The sequence below is a fragment of the Panicum hallii genome, chromosome 9, assembly GCF_002211085.1.
Source record: "Panicum hallii strain FIL2 chromosome 9, PHallii_v3.1, whole genome shotgun sequence".
Lineage (NCBI taxonomy): Eukaryota > Viridiplantae > Streptophyta > Magnoliopsida > Poales > Poaceae > Panicum > Panicum hallii.
Window position 1 is genome coordinate 68459762 of NC_038050.1, and position 10650 is coordinate 68470411.

The 10650-nt window shown below is 45.3% G+C and overlaps 2 protein-coding genes across 2 annotated transcripts; one reads left to right on the forward strand and one right to left on the reverse strand.

Annotated features, from left to right (window-relative positions):
- Window positions 1-1616, forward strand: LOC112875609 (uncharacterized protein At5g39570-like). The gene has a single exon (XM_025939520.1). The coding sequence runs from the start codon at window positions 126-128 to the stop codon at window positions 1335-1337; it is 1212 nt and encodes a 403-aa protein (XP_025795305.1). The 5' UTR covers window positions 1-125; the 3' UTR covers window positions 1338-1616.
- A 1694-nt stretch (window positions 1617-3310) lies between these two features.
- LOC112876015 (uncharacterized protein At5g01610) lies at window positions 3311-5996 on the reverse strand. Its single transcript, XM_025940042.1, has 3 exons — window positions 5728-5996; window positions 5191-5245; window positions 3311-3926 (listed from the first exon to the last, which is right to left on the reverse strand). The coding sequence occupies exons 1-3, from the start codon at window positions 5821-5823 to the stop codon at window positions 3550-3552; spliced, it is 528 nt and encodes a 175-aa protein (XP_025795827.1). The 5' UTR covers window positions 5824-5996; the 3' UTR covers window positions 3311-3549.
- Between the last annotated feature and the right edge of the window lie 4654 nt (window positions 5997-10650).

A 10650-nucleotide genomic window follows, 5' to 3' on the forward strand; every position in this document is an offset into this window, starting at 1 on the left:
TGCCCTCCCACGACGGGCAAGATACCCGTGTTGCCCAGCCGACGAGCTGAAGCGCACCCGACATCGCACCCAAAGCAAAACCCCCGTTGGCTTGCCCCGTTCAAGACTAGATCCGCCCCTCGGAAATGGCCTCCTACGACGGCGACGAGGGCAACGGCCGCCGCGGCCCGTCCCAGCACCGTCCGTCCGGCGGGGGCAGCGGGGACCTCGCCTCAAGCGCCAAGCTCGTGGCGGAGGCGGCCAAGCTGGCGCTCCAGGACCACAGCCTGGAGAAGGTGGACAAGGGGCGGGTCGCCGGGGCGGCGGCCGACCTGCTCCACGCCGCCTCCCAGTACGGAAAGCTCGAGGGGAAGCCCGTCGGCGGGTACCTCGAGAAGGCCGAGGACTACCTCCACCAGTACGGCCGCAAGGAGGGGGGCGCCGCCGGCGGCAAGCATCAGGGGGAGGAGGAAGGCAAGTACGGGAAGAAGCCCGGCGGTGGCCACGGAGGGGGGAGGTATGAGGATGAGGAAGAAGGGTACAAAAAGAAGCCTGGCGGTGGGAGGTATGAGGAGGATGAGTGCAATAAGAAGCCTGGTGGTGGGAGTGGCTATGGAGGTGGAAGGTATGAGGAAGAGGAGGATCACAGGAAGAAGCCAAGCAGTGGTGGATATGGAGGGGGGAGGTACGAGGATGAAGATGGTTACAGTAAGAAGCCTACTGGTGGCGGCTATGGTGGGGGGAGGTATGAGCAAGAAGATGGATACAAGAGGCCTCCAAGTGGTGGTGGTGGCAGCTATGGTGGAGGAAGGTATGAAGAAGATGAGTATAAAAAGAAGCCGAGTGGCGGTGGCTACGGAGGGGGAAGGTATGAGGAGGAAGATGATTATAGGAAGAAGCCTAGTGCTGGTGGTGGTGGATATGGGGATGGAGGAAGGTATGAAGATGAGTACAGCAAGAAGCCAAGTGGCGGTTATGGTGGAGGGAGGTATGAAGAAGATGATGGGTACAAGAAGCCTAGTGGTGGTGGATATGGCTATGGGGCTTCCAGTGGGGGAGGCCATGGAGGAAGGTACGAAGAAGATGACTACAAGAAGAAGCCTAGTGGGCATTCAGGAGGAAGATATGAAGAAGAGGAGGGGTACAAGAAGACGAGTGGTCATAGTGGAGGGAAGTATGGCAAGGATGAAGATGACAAGAAGAAGAAACATGGTGATGACGAGTCAGAGGGCGGTGGAATTGGGGATTACCTGAAGCTGGCACAGGGTTTCATGAACAAAAAGGATGGGGAAGGGGAGAGTGGGGCTGGTATGGGTGACTACTTAAAGCTTGCAGAAGGGTTCTTGAAGAAGCGGTGATTAATATTGTGCCATGTCATGGTTCAGGAAGGACTTGCTTGTGTTTGGTTAGTCCCTTGTCCTGTTCAATGTTTACAAGTTGTGAAATTTTCAACAGTTTCCATCCTAGGGTGTAATAAGAGTGTATTTGCCCATGTTGTCTTGTAATGTGAATGCTTAATGGGCTTTTTACAATACTGGGAAAATAAAAGGTTGGGTGCTTTGGTGCTCATGTTGTGTATTGTTTCTGACTTAAACTAATATATTGTTGCAACTTATAATGAATGGAACTATTGAATACATATTGATCCATTAGCTGCTGTTGTTAAAAGAGTTTCCTTTTGAGCAGTTGCTATTATGTGAAATTGGTATGTAGATAAATTGGCACTTGATCTTATCATGCTAAATAGTAAAGTATTCCGTGCATCTGTTCCTGAATTGGACTTCATTTTTGCTGAACCTGAGAGAGTAAGACAAATAAGCCAACCAGCCATATATGTCTCAGCTATCTGCTTCAGTGCTGGTTCTAGGCTTATCGCCTTATGAACTAGCTTCTGCAATGGATAGATTGAACAGCAGTTCTTATGTGCATTTAACTTCTACATTGCTGTGTTGGCACTTATCTCGTAGAAGTAGTTGCCATTCCTTTCCTCACTTAGGCCCTTGTGATTTGTGCCTGCTAGGCTGCTAATTTATGTCAAATGTTGATGTTTTGGCTATTCGTGTACTGTTAAATGGTTGAGCATATGGCATTAGTAATGTAGTACCTAAGTTAGAAGTACAAGTCAATCAATTAGACAAAAAGGCGAAGAGGATTACTGAATTAGATTCGCAGCTAATGTTATACCATCGGCTTTAAGACCTTTACAAGCACAAACAGCATCTCCCTTCTTCCACTATGGTGGAATATTTCCAACAAAGGGCATCTTTTTTTAGCCACGTGTCCAAGTCCCTCATTAGTTGAACAACTATGAACGTTATATGTCCTTTCAGCCCCATGGTTTCTGATCTCCTATTACTCATTCAAAGTAGCCCAACGGTACTTCTGCAGGGTCAATCTTTCTTGACTGGTTTGACCTAACAAATTTCAAAAATAGAGGCAATAAGAGTAGCCATACTAACCGCACATCTGCTGTCCTAAGCTCAGACGGTGTTAGCAGCTGCTATGTTTTGGATACCAGTATGCCACCATGTAAACAATTTCAGGGTGTGATGATTCAACATCTGGCCTCCTTCATGGACCATGGTGCTTCCCAGTATGTCCAGGCCTTGGGCAAATAACCTTGTCAGGATATCAAGGTTGTTGAGGGCTACCCTCGAGTAGTTTCACTCATGATCCGATGTTTCTTTTCACTGAAAGCAGTATGGCTCGGGAAATAATAGATCAATTGATCAGGTGCAAGGCACATATACATATATAGGCAAGGGTCTCTAGGGTTTATAGAAATATAACCAACCATGTATATATGGGTCTAAAAACATGAGTATCTGGATAATGGCTAACGATACCTGGATTACATTCCAGGAAACGTACTAGTTCATTCAGGTAATTTGCTTGTGTTCCGTATTTAAAGAGAAGTTGGTTCATTGTTTTTTATTGTTCCTGAATCCTGATGATGCTACCTGATTTGATTGTCATTCTTGCGTTTCACTTAATTAATAATACGTCTGGAATGTTGTCATGGTTCATGGACTATGCGATCATGCCAGTGCATTTTGCAGTCAAATTTTACCACCACTGTTGATTATGAAAATGCACAGCTCTTGGTTACATATTGCTGTACAAAAACTATCATACAAGGGACCAGTCTCTGCGGAGTTCATCTGCCATATGTTGTCAATCAAGTATAAAACAGTGCCAATGCTTAGGATCAGGGGAAACAAACGCATGACTGAATGCTTGCAGAAATAAATTGTGCAATTCAGCCACCAACCAACCACACGCAGTACCATACAAAACAAAACAGGAACAGATGCACCCTAGAAGCAAGCAATGCAGAACCAACACATGCTGAATGTTCACATTACTGAGACATCACTCACGTGGACGACTCATCAGATAACATGCACGGGTTGTCTTTTGCCAGCCATTAACAAATCCCCCATGTTTCCAATATACAAATCTACCGAACCACAGGACATCAATCACCAATCTGTCCTTAAGAATCGCACATCAGGGACCCAAAAAATGGTACGAATGAATAATACGACGGATAAGTCCAACCAATCGATCTCAGAACTCCTCGACGGAGACGGCTTCGCGGGGGACCTCGTAGGCATCCTTCTGCCTCAGCTTCTTCACGCCGGCAATGAAGCACACCTTGTCGGACTTGTAGCTCTCGACGCTCACGCTGGCCACCTTCACCCACACCACTACTTTGGTCTTCATGCCTTCAATCCCAGAAAGCTTGCCTCGGGACAGAGTCGCCTTGACGCGGGGAGCATACCGTATAATGGAGGAATCCTTGAAGCTCGCCTCGCAGGGCTTGGACAGGTGCACCACTAGCTTCGAGTTTGATTCGTCGTACTCATAGCAGATGATGTTCCGAGGGAAGAGGCCTGGAGGGAGGTTGTGCTCACGCAGGAGATCAGGGAGTGACTTCTTGTGTCCTGGATAGGAGAATCTGAGGTCAGTAAATATTTTTGAAATATCGAAGTCACAGTTTGCACCTGCTACTTTGTATGCCGATGAGAGTCTAACTGACAGTGCTATGAGATGAGCCGATGAGGTTAACAAAGTGATAGGCAAATAGAATTCAGAAGCAGAAAATGTTGAGCCTTGTAGGAACTCAACTTTGACATGGAACTTTAAAAGAAATACAAATGAAATATATGACTTTACAGGGACTAAGATTTCCATGACATTTTAATTGTTCATCATATAGTCTGAGTCTCCACTTGCTTGGGACAAAAAGGCTTTATTGATGTTGTTGCTCATCACATAAATTGCAATCCGACAAACAGAAATAATTACGACAATAATCATAGAACAGTGAATAGCCTTAACATATCAGGAGAAAGAAATTAAACATGAATGCTATAATTGTGTGTACAAACACGTTACATGAGACCTGCAAAAGAAAGGAAAAAAGAGGAACGGGGGAGAGAAGTATCCAGATTGGAACCAGTCTATTCAGAACAGACTTATCTTGTACTCCAATGCTCTGATATGAGAATCGAGAAGTTAAGTTGTCAAGGTCCATTATAAATTGATTTTGTTCATGCGATTATGCGAATACAGCCACAATAAATTAGACGCTGCTTGGAAGCAAGTACTATGACAAACAATGGACACTACAGCTGGCAAATCAACCGGCTGTGGTTGGTGTTTCATACGACCATGACATATACTGCGCAGCCTTGCTAATACCGCCAAAGATTTCAGGAGGACCAATGCAAAGATTGCAAGTAAAACAAAGATGTTAGGTGAGCAAGCCCCCTATCCATAGCTCCATGGACTTCAGAATAGTGGCATCAACAAACACTGGGCCAGATGCCAGCCATTGCAGGGCAGCAGAATGTCGCAAAAGTCATTTCAGTTTGGCCCCCATGTGCACTATACTTTGCAGATCAAAAGGGTACAGGAAATCCAAGAAAAGCTAGATCCAAATCAGAGAAAAGGCTAGGAATCGGGCAGCTAGCACATACACAATCATATTTAAGAAAGCTCCCTTTTTTTAGTTGCTTTGGTTTTACGCATGATGCAATGCAAGAAAAGCTAACAGCCATGGACACTTGTACTATTGATGTTGCCAAAACAACTTAACATGCACCCAGAAGGTTCCAATTCATCATATAACAAATAACATCTCTTCAGATTCACTGTTATTTTCAGTCACAAAACCAACCGTGGAATGGAACAGAACAACTGTACCTTTGAGCTTCTCGAACACCCATTTTGCCTTCTCCTCCACGGTGCTGGAGAAACGCTGCGGATCAGATCGAAGGCTGTCAGATTGGTTTGGTAATGCTGCTGAATTGAACGACTTTTATCTACAGAAGAGATTGCTCGCCCCGAAAAATGGGGCCAGTTCGATCAGAGGGTATTTTTTCCTTTATCGCTCCAGTAGGAAATTGTTGCACAAAATAGATTCAAGCAACAAAGTATTATAGCTACGAGTAAAGGTGCAAGAGAACGAATCTGATCCAGCCTCAAATAAGCCAAGAAAAGAAAAGAAAAGGACACGAGAAGGATGAGCCAATAGATGCCCCCAAGAACTCTGAATTGAGTAGTCAGCCCTGCCAAAAACAGGAAAAATAGACCTCGCATTGCCACACCCATACAACAATTTATCACCTCGACCTCCCCAGGGCAGGGTCCAGATCAAAGGCAACGGATCCGACGCAATGGCCGCGAGCAACTGATTGCGCAGAAAGGGGAAGGAAAAGAGAAATGGCGGCGAGCGCTCACGGAGATGTCGTCGCCGATGGCGGAGAGCTCCTTCTTGGCCTTGCGGGAGATGGTGAAGCTGCCGAGCTTGGTGAGAGCCTTCTCCATCCCCTCCATCGGCGCGGCCGCTCGGCTCAACTGAACTGCCCTGTCGTCGCTGGCGCAGGCGCGCAGCGCAGCGCTAGTGTGAACGTGTAGACGAGCGCTGGGGCGAAGGCGGCCGGCTGGCTGGCTCTGGCACTCTGGCTCTGCGCCGCCTGGGTGGGGTGCCGCAGGATGGACGACACGAGAACCAGGTTCAAAGCTGCGGCGCTCGGCCCGGGCGGACCCCGATAAATAAGCAACGGCTCGCGAATCGAGAGGGCCGCGGGCCTGCGGCGCCGGATCCTTTGCGATGGTGAGGCTTGCTTCCTTGTTTGCTGCCGTGACTTCGTCCTCTTTATTTCTTTTTCCTCCTTTTCTTTTTGGCTGTTTTCTGATTTTCTGAAGAAAAGGTACCGGGATACGGATAATGATGCTGATGCCATTTTTTTATAAGTAGAAAAGAATCAAATGAACGACGGTATTATTGCCCAAAAATTGGGCTCACGTTAGTTGCCGACCGTCTACCGGAAACTATTCAAATTGAGAACGTTAGTTAATTCAAATCCGAATTCGCCCAACAAAAAACTCGCTAGATATCCGCGCGCTGGAATGGATAGCGTTGGCTATTTTCACCGCGCAGCGGCAGGACTCCGCAGGAGCGGGGGCCGTTGCCCGGTTGCCCGTTGGTGCCAGCCCGCGCGACTGTAACCGCCGCCGGGACGCCGGGTCACGGGGCCAGCCCAGCAGGAGTACGTTGGGAGGGCAACGCGCCACGCGCCCGCGCTGAGCCGAGCGCTCTTCCTCAGTTCCAAGCGCCCGTTTCGTTTCGTCCAACGCCGGGCGAGCCAGAGCCCAGAACGCAGAGGAGCGCTGGCCGCTGGCCCGGGGCGCGGGCGGCTGCGCGGCCGTACTTTTTACATTTTAGCTTTTTAAAAAAAAATCATATTTGATCTCCTGCAGAGCGTATTTTCGAATTTAGATTCTGGAGCTCGGCGTCCCGAGCCATGCCGTCGAGATGCCACGTGCCCACCCACCTGGCGCTGATGTGGCGCTAATCCCGACGCCAGAGATCATGGCACCAAGCTCGGCGCCATGGATCGTGGCGCCGACCTCGGCGCCGCAAATCGTGACGCCGAGCTGGCTGCCATACAGCACGTCCACCTTTCCTTGTTCGAGCCTTCATCCCATATTTCTTACCCTGTCTCGGTTTTTCTATCTCTCCCCACCCGTCCAACCTCATCAATCGACGTATTTGACCTTAAAAACTTTGATTTGATCCATAGATCTTAAAAAACAAGTTATCATCTCTCTCCCCTCCTTAATTTTTACGTATTGATTTGATCTATATTATGTGTATTATTCAATGTATTGCTTAAGGTTTAGGGTTTAGCTATTAATATGTGTAATATGCAACCTTAGATGTCTAGATGTGGTAAATTTAGTAAACCAAAGGTGATGACTGGAACAGCTTTCATCCGTTCGCCGCTGCCTAGTGGTGATTCTTGCAAGGTAACCAAGTTAGATGAAGAGGAATCATATAACTAGATATATTGGATGTGTGAAAATTATGCATTCGACCCTACTCCTCGTCAGATTCGATTTGGTTGTTGGTAAGAATATTTATTTTTTATAATATTCTCACTATCATATAGAATTATGCATGACTCATGAGTAATAGCAGGTGTGTATCAATTGAATGTTTTGCAGACCCCTCCTCCGCTTTGTGACTTTGAGCAGTGGATCAACATTGAGATCAAAGAGGAGGATAAGAAGTATCTGCATAAAATGAAGAAGTGGGATACGGAGTGGAAGGAGTTGTTGGAGTAGAAACGGCAAAAGGAGGCAGCAGAAAAAGAGCGGAAATTAGAACTGCAAAGGAGGCATGCTGCTTAGCACGAGGAGGAGAGGGAACGCAAGCTGGAGCGTGTTCGCCGTGCGAAGATAGCAATGGAGGAGAATCCAAATGCATTGAGAAAGAAAAAGTGGCCGCATTGCACTCAGAGTATGCAAGATTTGCTAGTTGCATGGTTTATTCAAGTTCTCATTGATTTTTTTTTATTATTGTCATTATCTTCATGACCTCAATTGGTAATATAATGGAATTAAGACTAACAAATTAGTGCATTATATAATTGAACACGCACAACATATATAGTGGCATGTGAGTACCGGTACGAAACAACGGTAAAAAGGTCCTAGACTAAACCTAACATGCCTTAGGTAATTAAACGAAACAACGAACATATGGATATAGCATGTGAATAAGATAAATTACTCCTAGTATTGTCCCCACGTAGCAAATTGTGTTGCCCCTTCTCCATAATATACTCCCATTGCAGGCGGCGGTGGCGGTGGCGATGGAGGCCGCTTGTTCATGTGACAAGGGCAGTTGCAATATCGATCAGTGCATAATACCTTCTGTGAACTGGCACTATTGTTATTGTCATCCTCTTCATTATCCTTGTTACCGCTGCTTACTTCTCTTTCTAGATCGATGACATGATTCTGTAGGTAATAGATGTACTCCTAATACGGATGAAGTGGAGGAGGATCGACCCACCTAACGAACGTGCAGTTTTTTAAGCATCTGAAGACTGCAACAGATATCTCATAAGTTATAAAAAAAATCGAAAAATATATAGCAAACCAAATGTAGTAACAGTTACCCAAGCTCGCAGCCACCATCTCGTACACTCTTGACCATTTGTCAGACTCCCTCGGAACTTGTCTTAGCCAACGCTTATCTGCATCGTTTGTTGCCGTTTTTAACTCTCCAATTTCTCTTGAAAGAACTGCTCCTCAAGCTGACGAGCAACATCCTCAAATAGAGCAAAATTATTCGTGTTCCCATCTATATCCAGTAAATTTTGGGCCATGTGCCGAGTGCACCAATGGTGGTGCAATGGTGCATATCCTGGAATCTGCTCCTATACCATACTGAGCCCTGGTGTCTATAGATACGATACCAACCTCCCTACCAGGGCCTACAACATGTATCCAAACTAGCCGCAAGAACCATCCCTAACTAGCTTTGTTCTCCCTCTCCACCAAACCAAAGGTCAAAGGAACAGTACATTATCAGCATCAACTACAATGGCTATCAATACCGTGCCCTCGTACTTGCCAATTAGAAAAGTACCATCAATAGATAATATCGGAGGATAATGTCTGAAAGCCTCAACACACGGTGGAAAGCATCAGAAAATACGGAAGAAAATATGCCTACCGTCCTTCCATTTATTCGGTTTTGAAATGTACTTATAGTACATGTCTGGTTTAGCTACTTTCATTAAATTGAACAGTGCATGTAGCTTCTCGTACCCTCCTCCCAATCTTCATATATCATCTTTGAGGCCTGTTGCTTTACCCGCCATGCTTTCCCATACTTGATCTTGTAATCAAATATTTTCTCAGCCATATCGATAATTGTCTTCACCTTCAAATTGGGCTGACACTTCAATGTTGAGTACAACTTTCTGGTAACGAGGGTAGAGATCAACTCTCGATGCCTCTGCTGTAGATCTATATCAACACAAAATGTGTGGACCTACAATTTTTTTAATTTAAAACTTTCCTGTGGCCTTCTGTTTCCGAGCACAAACCCTTCAATTGCAATCAGCCTTCTCGCACACCACTGTGTAGCGCCGCTCCACATAGGAGTGCCTAATCTTGAATGGTCTTTTACGTTTTACAGAATACTTTTATAACCACCTTCTCAATGTAGGCAAGTATTTAAATAGAAGGTCCTTCTTAATTTCCATAATATCCCCAACCTCAGGAGTCTCTAGCAGCTCGCCATCTCTTTTTTCTGCATAAGCACTATGAGAACGACTGAGAACGCTGAATTCATGAACTAATGGATCACGATCAGGATAAAAAAAAATCTTATGCACTCCATATCTTTTTCACTCAATACTGCAACTGGACAGTTATCATCTGAATCAACGGCTCTTGCATTCCTATAAGGCTCCTCGTCATCATCTATATGAACATCCACACTATTAGAAGCTCATCCTGTATTGGAAGGTAGAGACATAGGCGAAACACCAATATTATCTGGAATATCTCCTGCATTTAAACAACAATTAAAGATGACATTGGGACAAATGAATGGAATTAAGGCGAATAACAAAATAAAAAGGTGGTGTTACTATGACACTTACTTGGATGGTTCTGGATCAAAGGAATCTCCTAAAGAGGTATACCGACATCATCAATCTGACAATGTACACAATCATCAGGACAAATATGCCAAACTCATTCAGGCCGGATTGAGCATCAGGGATCGTAACCGCATCTTCCTGGTCACCTTAAAGTTGGGTAACGAGGGTTAGCAGGTGGCACATTAAGGGCTGAATGCATATAAGGGCTAGGAGCATTTGAGAACTTCTGCACAACCAAATCCAAATATTGATACCCATTCTTCGTGATAGTCTTCTACCATTTAACCTCACATGTAATAGCGACCAGTCGTTTGAAAATCTGGTCCGATTTACCAAATTGGACGACCCCTTGAACTGAGATGGCATCCTCACTTGAAATGAATTGAAGCTCATCACGAGCTCTACCAAACACCTCACTAAACAACGGTCGATCATTAAATATCAGGGAGACCCCATGCATTCCATTAAAAGTGACATTCCCAAACGCATCTTTCTCGACAATGCCTTCATGATACAAGGTCACTAAATTGTCCATCTAGTTCGTATGCACAACACAAAGGTTATGATGGGTATAATATACAAAATTAACTAATAATATTTTCTAACTATATAAATTACCTAACTAAATACCTAGAATTACTTAAAAATACCTAACTGAACTACTTAATTAAAATACCTAACCAAATTACCAAACTAA

Coding starts and splice junctions, on each gene's coding strand:
- LOC112875609 (XM_025939520.1), top strand. CDS start 126: ATGGCCTCCTACGACGGCGACGAGGGCAACGGCCGCCGCGGCCCGTCC.
- LOC112876015 (XM_025940042.1), bottom strand. CDS start 5,823: ATGGAGGGGATGGAGAAGGCTCTCACCAAGCTCGGCAGCTTCACCATC. Junction 5,246..5,727: donor CCATCGGCGACGACATCTCC/GTGAGCGCTCGC, acceptor TCTGATCCGCAG/CGTTTCTCCAGCACCGTGGA. Junction 3,927..5,190: donor GGTGTTCGAGAAGCTCAAAG/GTACAGTTGTTC, acceptor TCTCCTATCCAG/GACACAAGAAGTCACTCCCT.